We start from the raw sequence: 13,388 nt of genomic DNA, 5'->3' as shown, positions 1-13,388 counted from the left end.
TGGAGCGGCGCCACAGTCTTAGCCGAATATTCCCAAAAAAGCTTTTGATGCTCTTCCAGCATCTACACAACTACTTATATTCACAATACAGCTAGAAAGGGGAGCCTCTGGCTATACTGTCCAATTGCATGCTGGGTATTGTAGTTTTATATGAATCCTAGCTTTGGCTACTTGTTAGCTATAAACTACATTACCCAGCATGCAGTGGGACAGGCACACTAGGACGAAAAATTTTGACTAGTTTCCAAACTACAAACCCAAAAAATAGCCCAAAACTGTACCTTGGCGGGTTTGTACTTTGGAAACCCACACTCCGTCGCACATCCTCCCGCTCCCACCTCTGTTACTAGGGGAGAAGCGACGCGCAGCCTGTAGCTGTCAGAGGAAACGAAAAGCCGTCACTCGTTGGCTAAAAGAGATGAGAAGGCGGGACAGAAGCAGCCAATAGCACACGTTCTGCCGTGCCAACCAAACCTGATAGTGTCAGTGCTGCCGGTTCTTCTTATAGAGGCAAGCGCCGATCTACAGAGGCGAACGATTGGATTAACCGGCAGGGGGCGGGGCGGGAAGTTAGGGACAGTGTCATTTGCTTCATTTATCTAAATTGATGCTAAAAAATAGGACATTATGGATGAGGGGAGCTGGGAGATATCTGTGCGGTACATAGATATGTAGGGAATTGTCTCCCATCCCTTACTGAGCAGCTCTCACTCCCACCTCCCAAGCCCCCGGGACCATTGGTTTGTAGCCGGAGCAGGGAACTCTGGGAACTTCCGCACAGGTAGGTACTGACCCCCCACAATATACTGAGCCCATATGTGCTGCTAAATCCCCTGCTGCCTCCCTTATTCCTACCTTGTGTGGCACCGACCGACCGCCATTTACCCCCCTCACTCTCCTGTACTATGGGCTGTGTGTGTGGCACTGGGGTTACTCCTGCTGGGAGCTGTGGGACTGGGGGTCGGTGGGACTGGGGGTCGGTGGGAGCTGTGGGACTGGGGGTCGGTGGGACTGGGGGTCGGTGGGAGCTGTGGGACTGGGGGTCGGCGGGAGCTGTGGGACTGGGGGTCGGTGGGACTGGGGGTCGGTGGGAGCTGTGGGACTGGGGGGCGGTGGGACTGGGGGTCGGTGGGAGCTGTGGGACTGGGGGTCGGTGGGAGCTGTGGGACTGGGGGTCGGTGGGACTGGGGGTCGGTGGGAGCTGTGGGACTGGGGGTCGGTGGGAGCTGTGGGACTGGGGGGCGGTGGGACTGGGGGTCGGTGGGAGCTGTGGGACTGGGGGTCGGTGGGAGCTGTGGGACTGGGGGTCGGTGGGAGCTGTGGGACTGGGGGTCGGTGGGACTGGGGGTCGGTGGGAGCTGTGGGACTGGGAGTTGGTGGGAGCTGTGGGACTGGGGGTCGGTGGGACTGGGGTCGGTGGGAGCTGTGGGACTGGGGGTCGGTGGGAGCTGTGGGACTGGGGGGTCGGTAGGACTGGGGGTCGGTGGGAGCTGTGGGACTGGGGGTCGGTGGGAGCTGTGGGACTGGGGGGCTGTGGGACTGGGGGGCGGTGGGACTGGGGGTCGGTGGGAGCTGTGGGACTGGGGGTCGGTGGGAGCTGTGGGACTGGGGGTCGGTGGGAGCTGTGGGACTGGGGGGCGGTGGGACTGGGGGTCGGTGGGAGCTGTGGGACTGGGGGCGGTGGGAGCTGTGGGACTGGGGGTCGGTGGGAGCTGTGGGATTGGGGGTCGGTGGGACTGGGGGTCGGTGGGAGCTGTGGGACTGGGGGTCGGTGGGACTGGGGGTCGGTGGGACTGGGGGTCGGTGGGAGCTGTGGGACTGGGGGTCGGTGGGACTGGGGGTCGGTGGGAGCTGTGGGACTGGGGCTCTTTGATAGCAACTAATATAAGTGTTTATACTATGCTTCTAAATCACCGATATCTGCACCCATTAATTCCAGGCCAGTCCCTCCCACAAGGAGCCAATGGGAATGTGGGAGGAAGCGAGTGACCCAGTGATGGGGAAGAAGGATAAAAATGAGGAGCGGAAGGAGAGAATCCTGAATCTCACACTGGAGATTATCTATCTGCTGACTGGAGAGGTGAGGGGGGCACTGTGAGTGGCACAGTAAGAAGAGACTGTCTGTCTGTACAAAGGGGGTCTCTCTGCTGCGTTACACACTCATCATTCTCTCTCCCTCTCAATATAGGGCTACGTCATCCCTAAGAAGAAGAGCCCAACTGTGGGTTTGGGGGACCTGCATGCCCCTGGCTCCGTCATACAGAAGGAAAATGACAAGAAGATCCTGGAACTCATCTCCAACATCATCCAGCTGCTGACTGGAGAGGTGGGTGCGGCCCCCCAATCCCCCCTTATTGTTTAGTAACAGTGTATGATAATCCCTTTCTCTGGCTGGGGGATGACTGTAACATTGTGTGTGCCAGGTTGCCATAAGGTGTGAGGATGTTTCCATCTATTTTTCCTTGCAGGAGTGGGAGTATATAAAAGCAAACAAGGCCCTTTACAGGGAAGGGATAAAGGAGGAGGAGCCCCAGCAGCTCCGCCCACTGGGTGAGTAATGGGTGCAGGGCACCAAGTATCAGAACCCCGTGTGTAACGGAACTTATTAACAGGAACAGTACAAGGGCTGTGAGGGAACAATAGAAAGACAAATGCGCTGCTGACAGTAAAGCAGGGGCAGTGAGTTACATATGATGGCGGCACAGTGATACTGAGGATATGGGGACAGGATACTAAGGAGCAGTTTGCACATAAGGAAAGCTCATTAGATGTTTATCCGGGGTTGGGAGAAATGTCCCCCATGGATAGAAAAGGACCACAAAAGCAAAAAGTATCTGCACACCCAAGGAAAGTAAATACATAAGAAAAATGTATTAATTACAAAATCATATCAGGAAAAAAAAGCCCAACGCGTTTGAACCCAATAAAGGGTCTTCATCAGGGGCAAAAAATTAAAAAAAGGGCCCCTTTTCACCCTGTATCAGATCCTGTCGGGGTGACAGTTCCTGCGCTGGTGCTCCTTCTATTCCTGCATTCCCTGACACAATGAATCCCTACATATATGTATAAAATGTGATAATGATTTCTCATGCTTGTATCTCTGCCAGACGGTGAATATGAAGATAAGAGAGAGATTCCAGCTGATCTGGGAGGAACATTATGTTATAATAATGAGCCAAGCAAGATTGGGGCTGAAGGAGCAGATGGAAATCTCACAAGCCCTGAAATGTCTCCAGCGGAACAGCCCTCACCGGCCAATGGGATTAAAGAGAGAATTTCTTTGTGTAAAAAGAGAAACCAATCAGATTGCTGCATTAATCCACTTCCAGAAAAAAAACAGGGAACAGACACACCTACTCCTGTTGCAGGATGCAGCCGAAATGACAGCTCGTCTGACGATTATTTGTTAATTGTTGTGAAAGAGGAACCGGATTCATCTGAAGAGGAAAACCAATCAGATTGCAGCAACAGTTCACTTACAGAACAGATACAGGGAAGAGATACACCTACTCCTATCATGGGTCGCAGCCTGAATACCAGCTTATCAGATGATGATATATTAGATGGTATTGGAGATGATCCGGCTTCGCATGAAGAGGAAAACAATTCAGTTTCCAGTAGGAATAATCCAACGGAACAGACCCAGAGACCAAGTACATCTGGCAGTGATCATAACGCAACTGAAACGGGCCACGCCTCACACCCAGCGGCCATTAAGGGGATGCATAACTGTAATGAGTGCCATCAGAATTTTATGACTAAGGCCGGTCTTATCAGGCACCAGAAAACTCACACAAGACCACAGCAGTATATGTGCCCTGTGTGCGACAGGGGGTTTCCGCGTCAGGCAGAACTTATTGTCCATCACCGAAGTCACACGGGGGAGAAACCGTTCTCCTGCCCAGAATGTGGGAAATGTTTTTCTCGCCTCTCTTACCTTAACAGACATCAGGGAATACACAGCGGAGAGAAACCGTTCACTTGCTCCGAGTGTGGCAAACAGTTCAGATATCTGTCGGAGCTTAGCGTCCATTTTAGATGCCACACAGAAGAGAGACCGTACTCTTGTTCTCAGTGTGGGAAACAGTTCAAACATCAGTCAAACCTTATTATACACAACAGACTCCATACGGGGGAGAGACCCTTCTCATGCTCCGAGTGTGGGAAGGATTTTAAGGAACGCAAAAGCCTTAACGTGCACAAGAGAATACACACAGGGGAGAAACCATATACATGTTCCCATTGCGGCAAGAGTTTTGCCCACAGCTCCTATTATAATAGACACCGCAGGCTCCACAAAGAAGAAAACCCCTTTTCCTGTTCTCACTGCGGGAAACGTTTCACGTCTCAGTCCCAGCTGCACGTACATCGCAGGGTTCACACAGGAGAGAGGCCATATACCTGTGACGAGTGCGGGAAATGTTTCAAACATCACTCGCACCTCACTGTGCACAGCAGAATACACTCAGGGGAGAAACCATTCTCCTGCCTAGAATGCGGCAAAAGTTTCAAAGACCGCTCGTATCTGAAGGTGCATTGCCGAACTCACACAGGGGAGAAGCCATTTTCCTGCGCTGAATGCGGGAAGAGTTTTACCAGCCCCTCGTGCCTAAAAGTCCACAAAAGGATTCACACAGGGGAGAAACCCTTCAGCTGTTCTGAGTGTGAAAAATGTTTCGTTTCATACTCGGACCTTAAATCTCATGGCAGGGTTCACACGCAAGAGAAACCCTATATCTGCATCGAATGCGGGAAAAGCTTCATGCGTCATTCCCAGTTCGTCGCACACTCCCAGTCTCACGCGGGAGAGAAGCACCTTTCTGATAACGAATTCACAACAATAAATGAGTAACGTCGACTGGATTACTGTCCGTTCATCTTGATATTCATACTTTGGGTTCAATACACGGGAACCTCCTAACCAAGTTTTACTCTTTAGTAGGTATAGTCACTGTTCCACTAACACTTGTTTATCTGTGCCGTACGGCCATACGTGCATATTCACTACTCACATTATTAGGCTGTTCATTCCCCTCCCCCCAACAGTATAATTACACAGTAAAGTGAGCTAAATAACTATAAAAGACTTCTGCTTAACAGTAAACCCAATACTGAATCAATAATCCTGCATTAGTTTGCCGGAATCAGTACCTACATCCTCAGCCGGACTTGTTATCGTTGTACCAGGATGGCGTGATGTTTCCTACAGTTGATTCTACGGCATGACGTTATTGCACGTTGTGGATATTTTCCTCCATCTTGTCTCCTATGTGATTGAGAGAGCCTAAAGCAACGGCGCCTGTAGTGCCACCAAGACACATGGTGTCCAGTTCATCAAGGAATCTTTAGATATTCTATATTTCAAAGAAAGTGAAAGGGGAAGAGCCGCCTACAGTTATCGTACGGTTAAATATTCAAGAAAATGGAGGCGTTAACATAGATACAATTCATAATGAAGGAAAAATACTGATAGAAATACTTCACTTAACGAGAGAGAGAAAGATGGGAAGGGAAAACCGTTTAGTTACCACGTGTTCATATTATATGTTATGTTAACATAATCATCTATGTACCCCCTTCCTTCTTTTTTTCTCTACCCCGCTTATAAATATGTAAAAATAAATAAAAAAGTGTAATGGTTTGTGGGACGCGGCCCCAGCAGAGCCCGTATTATTATATAAGACTTTGAGGTGGGCCGTATTGGAGGAAAAGGTTTCTACGACGCCGCGATCACACACTCGCTGAAGGGTGAGGCATGCTGGGAGCTGTAGTCCAGCAACATCAGGGTTGTATTCTTAAAGCAATATTGCACAATAAAACTTTCCCAGCTCTCTAGGGCCCGCATTGGCAGCATTGAAATGCAAAAGAATCCTCCAATGAGAATCCCAGCTGATGTGAGTAAATCCTGTTCTCTGTTCCTGCAATTGGAGTTGGGGGCAATAATTACATTTTTTGACAACTTCTATAGCAAAACTAGGGCGTGCGGTGGGACAGTGTTATAATTGGGTTTACATCCCCTTTAAGCAACAAGCTGAACCCTGGTATATCTTTCGTTCATATTGCTCCAGATCACCTGACATTGCCAGGCCAATAGGGATGCCTGTAGACAAAACAAGAGGTCCCCTGTGCTTATCCAATAGGGATGGCTGACCTGACGCCCAAACCTAGAGACCCAACCAGCAGTTTCGGTTGTATCTGACACAGGAGGGGAAGGACAACAACTCCCCTACATTCTCCTCTGAATCCCCATATATACCTCAGGCCGGGTGTATTATGTTTGGGGTGGGGGTGGGAGAATACACTTTCTTTCCCTCTACCTTAGACTAAATTGATGCTTTCTCAGGGGAAGGTCCTCTCTATGGTTGGACCTGTAACTACGACTGACCCAGACTTGTTTCTCCTCCTTACTGACAGAGCCGGGTCTATTGATACTCAGGGCAATAATATTACGCTTCCATTCCTGCTGCCCTGTTCTTCCACCATCCCAGCGAAAGGTTCCATGCCTGCCCCTAACCCTGTAGGCAATTATGAATAATATCCGGTGCTGGTTTCCCTTTGGGCTAAACATTAACCCTATCTGTAACAATGGCCCCTTTATTGGAGCTCCCTATAGATCCTCTCAGGTCCCTGTCTGGGTTTCACATGAGGGGTGGGCGTGTCCTAACGGTCCTTGACAGAAGCACAGTAGGAGGGGGAGAGCCAATCACAGCCCTGCAGTCACACAAGCACAGACAGGCTTCAGTTCCCTATCAGGTCAGCCTAGCTGCTGATTGGTTCCGATCCTACAGTGCCGCCGGCCCCCCTGCACAGCCTGGGAAAGGAGGCAGCAGGAAGTGGCACAGATGGGCGGGGCTAGTTGGGTTTTTTTGAAACATTTTCAATAAATCAGCCCAAAACACTACTTTCTAAAGCCCATTCCCTCTATATTTAGATGAGTAAAATCATTGGCACAATATTGTTTTACACGCAATATGTCCCCTTTAAATCTGAGGGATTGGCATGATGACATCAGTAGGGGGCAGGGTTACGACAGTTCACACAATATGTCCCCTTTAAGGGATAAAGTGTAATGGTATTTGAGGTGAATAACACTACTTGTTCCACACACTGTAGCTCTTTAACTACAAGAATAAACACAAGGAATTCTGGGAACTAATCCCAAAATACATATATCCATGTGGTTTATCTATTAACCATTCCATAAATTCCAACAGCCATTAACATGGGAAAGGGATTCTTTCTCCCTTGTAGCTCAATGGCTGCAGATATATATTTATTAGCTTTCCTATGGTTTCCCTACAGCCTCTGTCCCTTACTAACCTGCCTGTAACTGTGCAGGAGCAGGGGGGCGGGACTCAACCGCTCATTGGCCAAGGGGAAGGGGGCGGGACAGAGACAGCCAGTAGCAGCTGCCAGTGTGCCCGGCCAAACAAACCTAATAGTGGAGAGTACGATTGGCTTGATAGGTAGAGGGGCGGGCATACAGTTAGGGACTGAGTGTAACTTGCGGTACTTTTCTAACTGTAAAAGGCAAATATGAAAGTAATTAGCTGCATTTAGTTAGAATAAAGCTGATAGGACTGGCGGGTATCTGATTAACCCTGGGATATACAGTAGAGTGATACAGTGTGGGTGAGGGGAGCTGGGAGATATCTGTGCGGTACATAGATATGTAGGGAATTGTCTCCCATCCCTTACTGAGCAGCTCTCACTCCCACCTCCCAAGCCCCCGGGACCATTGGTTTGTAGCCGGAGCAGGGAACTCTGGGAACTTCCGCACAGGTAGGTACTGACCCCCCACAATATACTGAGCCCATATGTGCTGCTAAATCCCCTGCTGCCTCCCTTATTCCTACCTTGTGTGGCACCGACCGACCACCATTTACCCCCCTCACTCTCCTGTACTATGGGCTGTGTGTGTGGCACTGGGGTTACTCCTGCTGGGAGCTGTGGGACTGGGGGGCGGTGGGACTGGGGGTCGGTGGGAGCTGTGGGACTGGGGGTCGGTGGGAGCTGTGGGACTGGGGGTCGGTGGGACTGGGGGCGGTGGGAGCTGTGGGACTGGGGGTCGGTGGGAGCTGTGGGACTGGGGGTCGGTGGGACTGGGGGGCGGTGGGAGCTGTGGGACTGGGGGTCGGTGGGAGCTGTGGGACTGGGGGTCGGTGGGAGCTGTGGGACTGGGGGTCGGTGGGACTGGGGGTCGGTGGGACTGGGGTCGGTGGGAGCTGTGGGACTGGGGGGCGGTGGGACTGGGGGTCGGCGGGAGCTGTGGGACTGGGGGTCGGTGGGAGCTGTGGGACTGGGGGTCGGTGGGACTGGGGGTCGGTGGGAGCTGTGGGACTGGGGGTCGGTGGGAGCTGTGGGACTGGGGGTCGGCGGGAGCTGTGGGACTAGGGGTCGGTGGGACTGGGTGTCGGTGGGACTGGGGGTTGGTGGGAGCTGTAGGACTGGGGGTCGGTGGGACTGGGGTCGGTGGGAGCTGTGGGACTGGGAGTCGGTGGGACTGGGGGTCGGTGGGAGCTGTGGGACTGGGGGTCGGTGGGAGCTGTGGGACTGGGGGTCGGTGGGAGCTGTGGGACTGGGGGTCGGTGGGAGCTGTGGGACTGGGGGTCGGTGGGACTGGGGTGGGACTGGGGCTGGGGTCGGTGTCCAATTCTGTAATCTTTATTAGCAACTAATATAATTGTTCCAGGGGCACTTCCAGGCCAGTCCCTCCCACAAGGAGCCAATGGGAATGTGGGAGGAAGCGAGTGACCCAGTGATGGGGAAGAAGGATAAAAATGAGGAGCGGAAGGAGAGAATCCTGAATCTCACACTGGAGATTATCTATCTGCTGACTGGAGAGGTGAGGGGGGCACTGTGAGTGGCACAGTGAGAAGAGACTGTCTGTCTGTACAAAGGGGGTCTCTCTGCTGCGTTACACACTCATCATTCTCTCTCCCTCTCAATACATAGGGCTACGTCATCCCTAAGAAGAAGAGCCCAACTGTGGGTTTGGGGGCCCTGCATGCCCCTGGCTCCGTCATACAGAAGGAAAATGACAAGAAGATCCTGGAACTCATCTCCAACATCATCCAGCTGCTGACTGGAGAGGTGGGTGCGGCCCCCCAATCCCCCCTTATTGTTTAGTAACAGTGTATGATAATCCCTTTCTCTGGCTGGGGGATGACTGTAACATTGTGTGTGCCAGGTTGCCATAAGGTGTGAGGATGTTTCCATCTATTTTTCCTTGGAGGAGTGGGAGTATATAAAAGGAAACAAGGCCCTTTACAGGGAAGGGATAAAGGAGGAGGAGGAGCCCCAGCAGCTCCGCCCACTGGGTGAGTAATGGGTGCAGAACCCCGTGTGTAACGGAACTTATTAACAGGAACAGTACAAGGGCAGTGTTGGGAACAGTAGAAACATGCATTAATATTTGAATGTGCTAAGAACTGTAGTTTAATCACACAGTCAGTATGATGGGGATGGGGAGGCAAACTCTGTTGGGTTGTGAGTAACTACAAACAGAAACGGATGTGGGTCACAGGATTCTTGAAGACTTAATTCAGTGCTAGAAGAAAGGATTCCATGAGGCAGTGGGAAGTAATTAAATAAACTGCTTCCATAGTGTGTAATGGGAGCCTTGTATGTCAGTTATATGGCAGTGCTTGATTACAGATCTAAGGCTTAACACACAAGGCTCAGCGGAACACTCCATAGAAACCATTTTTATCTTTATCAACACGGTATGTATCTGATATATTTTAGCAGAGTGCACAGTAGATGGGATTGTGGGAGTGAATACTCCCGACTGACTTGTTTGTTTTCATTTCTAGACGGTGAATATGAAGATAAGAGAGAGATTCCAGCTGATCTGGGAGGAACATTATGTTATAATAATGAGCCAAGCAAGATTGGGGCTGAAGGAGCAGATTTTTGTGCCGACGGAAATCTCACAAACCCTGAAATTTCTCCAGCGGAACAGCCCCCACCGGCCAATGGGATTAAAGAGGAGGCGGCTTCATGGGAAGGGGGAAACCAATCAGATTGCAGCATTAATCCCCTTACAGAACAGATACAGGGAACATACACACCTACTCCTATCATGGGGTGCAGCCTTAATAACAGCTCGGCAGATGATTACATATCAACTGATGTAAAAGAGGAGGTAGCTTTATGGGTTGAGGCAAACCAATCAGATTGCAGCATTAATCCCCTTACAGAACAGATACAGGGAATGGATACTCGTATCATGGGGTGCAGCCTGGCCAGTGCTTTGTCAGGATGTTATGGTAGAAGCAATGATGGGAATCCCGTTTCTCCGTTTCCACTAATATCACAACCCTATTACTGCGCTGAGTGCCACAAACATTACAGCAATAGGAGCTCGTTCCTAAGGCACCAGAGGACTCACAGAATGGAGAAACCCCACCACAAGTGCCGGGAATGTGGGAAGGGATTTGCCAGACTCTCCCAGCTCTCTCTGCACAGCAGAACTCACACCAGGGAGGCAACGTGTTTGGGAAATGGGCTGAAAGAAAGCAGCGATCTCCATCAACTCTTCTGGCCTCGCAAGGAAGAAATCAGATGTAATCAGAGCTTCCCCCAAAGCTGCGATCTTGATTGGCACCTCGGAACCCACACGGACCGCACCCCGTATACTTGCTCCGAGTGCGGCAAAACCTTCGGGTTAAGGTCCGACCTCACGAACCACTTCAGGATTCACAAGGGGGAGAAGCCATTTTCCTGCTTGGAATGCGGCAAATGCTTTAAGCGCAGCTCGGAGCTCGTCATCCATTACAGGAATCACACGGGGGAGAGGCCGTTCGCTTGCGCCCAGTGCGGGAAATGCTTCTCCCAGCGCCCCGCCCTCAATAAGCATCGCAGGAGTCACATGATCAGGAAGCCATTTTCCTGTCCTGAATGTGACAAGTGTTTTATACAAAGGTCCGACCTTAACAGGCATCAAAGGATTCACACCAGAGAGAAACCATTTGCTTGTGGGGAATCTTTCCTGCACAGCTCGGGCAGCCACAAAGGGAAGGAACTGTTTTCCTGCACTTAATGCAGACAGTATTTTACTGAAGTTGCCCAACTTGCCCTACACTTTCAGGGTCCTGCCAGCAAGAATCCCTTCTCTTCTCTATAAGGGAAATGGTTTAGGCCAGGGGTCCCCAACCACCGGGCTGTGCTGAACCGGGCCACCTGGTCTCCCATCCATTTTGTATTATGGTGAGCTGTATTATATTTATAATGTAATAATATCAATAACTATAAAAATAAAGTGCATAATATAAAATATAATAAATACATTTACATTAGATATGTAATAATTAACTTATATACTATGCACTAGTTGCGCCCTCCAACAGGTCCGTGGTGCAAAAAAGGTTGGGGACCACTGGTTTAGGCCATTTGTCATCTTAACATCTTGTTTTTATTCCAGCAATATTCCAGTTGAATTAAAAAAAATCTCATCATTTTCCGTGTTCTGATTGTGGAATATGATTTACCTGGGTCTCAATGAACATCAATAATCAGGTTCTGAGCTCAGGGCTAAATGCCCAGTACAAAAGTCACACAGGGAGAAACCCTCTGCGGGGCCACTCTGTTTCTTCCTAAAGTTGGCCGCTCGGATAAAGAGAGTGAAGTGCCACAGATTGTAGATTCCCAGTTTGGGAAGCAAAGGAGTGGCTTTTAAAGGCCCCTCCCTCGTTCCCCAGCCCTAGGCAACAAGCAGAGTAAGGGAGTGAGTGGCCCCTGCGACGCAATCACCCAGGGGCCCCATAGGAAGTAGCAGGAACATGGAAGCTACGTGTCTGCCACTTCAACTATTTCCTGCTCCCCCTCCCCTCAGTAGATCTCCTGCGTATGCCAGGTTAAGGTCCCCATACATGGGCCGATTGTAGCTGCCGATATTGGTCCCTTAGACCGTTTCGGCACCTAATCTGCCTGTTTAGGGGCAGTAACGATGGGCCTGCCTGACATCTGGCCTGAAATCAGCCAGATCTCGATCGGGCAGGTTTGATTTTTAGTCGGATTAGGGATTGCTTTGGCTCATTGATATGGTCCCTGAGCCGACGGACGCCTATACCCGTCGTTCGAATTTGATCATTTGGCCCCAGGTAATTACAACAACACCAAAATTTGCTCTAAGCCACTCTGCACATCAATTCTAATTTAAAATTTGAAACAGCCAATCTCAATTAGCGTTCCCTCACAAAGTTGGTCTGGGGGCCGTGCCCTGGACCCTTCAACCAGGGAAAATTATTTTCACGACTATTTCTTCATTAAATTATCATGTAAATCACAGTTTTTCATGGACATTCACCCCACTGATCCGGTGGTCCGGGTGCCCCAGGCCCGTAGCAAAGGGAGACCCAGCAGTCACAAGCACAATTTCTCGATGGGTAGGCACTCCAGACACAGGTGAAGTTGGTTTAAGAAATAGCTTTATTCACATTTGTCCTGACGCTTTTCGTGTCTTTCAACACGTAGTCATAGGCCCGTGGGCTGTATTTTGAGGATCCCTGATAGAACGTCTAATGAGCCTAGTCCCTTCAATGTTAGAGCCTACATAGAACTGGCCATGGAGAAGGTATCCTCGTTATGGGAGACCAACAGACAAGTATTCCGACAGGACCTAGCAGGGTAGGACTGGGACACCGGGAGAAATCCCAGTGGGCCCCAGCGGCCTAGACCCGACCCTTGTGGCGCTCCCCCTGCCCGACCGCTCCTGCCCCGACGTGTTAAATTCACGCACTCGGGGAAGGACGTCGGGTGGGGGCCTTGCGAGGGGGGTTAGGGGGCCCCCTCGGGGGGGGGAGGCTATGGGTGCGGGCCATATGGGTGTGGGCCCCGGTGGGCCCTTCACCCCCCAGTCCGACCCTGGCACCTAGGAAGGGCTGCTTGCATCCATAGAGGCAGGTATAGTTCTGGCTGAGTATTTAGTTGCCTGTTGGGGTTTGGCCTCATGCGGTAACCGTGGCTACTTCCTGGGCAGCAGAATCGGACATCTTGGCTGACTTTGAGGAGCAACTATTTTGGCAGCCTCCTTACCTTTCATTAAGCATCCACCATGGATTCTTGTGGCCTTAGCTTCTCACTGTGCCACTCACAGTGCCCCCCTCACCTCTCCAGTCAGCAGATAGATAATCTCCAGTGTGAGATTCAGGATTCTCTCCTTCCGCTCCTCATTTTTATCCTTCTTCCCCATCACTGGGTCACTCGCTTCCTCCCACATTCCCATTGGCTCCTTGTGGGAGGGAGGGGCCTGGAAGTGGAATTAAGCAGATATTACAAAATGTCAGTATCTGCGGCTACAGCACAAGATGACAATAACCCCAGTGAGATTAGTTGCCCCCCAAACTCTTTTGCAGCCTAAATCTGCAGTTTGCCCCTGGGGAAGA

The 13,388-nt window shown here is 50.8% G+C and overlaps 2 protein-coding genes across 2 annotated transcripts; both read left to right on the top strand.

Annotated features, from left to right (window-relative positions):
- The first annotated feature begins 3,128 nt into the window (after positions 1 to 3,128).
- Positions 3,129 to 5,653, top strand: znf234 (zinc finger protein 234). Its single transcript, XM_031893025.1, has one exon. It carries the CDS (start codon positions 3,227 to 3,229, stop codon positions 4,850 to 4,852), a length of 1,626 nt encoding a protein of 541 aa, XP_031748885.1. The 5' UTR covers positions 3,129 to 3,226; the 3' UTR covers positions 4,853 to 5,653.
- A 4,578-nt stretch (positions 5,654 to 10,231) lies between these two features.
- LOC101734370 (gastrula zinc finger protein XlCGF7.1-like) lies at positions 10,232 to 11,044 on the top strand. The gene has a single exon (XM_004920944.4). It carries the CDS (start codon positions 10,232 to 10,234, stop codon positions 11,042 to 11,044), a length of 813 nt encoding a protein of 270 aa, XP_004921001.2.
- The last annotated feature ends 2,344 nt before the right edge of the window (positions 11,045 to 13,388 follow it).

The sequence above is a fragment of the Xenopus tropicalis genome, chromosome 9 (assembly GCF_000004195.4).
Source record: "Xenopus tropicalis strain Nigerian chromosome 9, UCB_Xtro_10.0, whole genome shotgun sequence".
Taxonomy (NCBI): domain Eukaryota; kingdom Metazoa; phylum Chordata; class Amphibia; order Anura; family Pipidae; genus Xenopus; species Xenopus tropicalis.
This window is presented reverse-complemented; position numbering and strand designations above follow the sequence as displayed.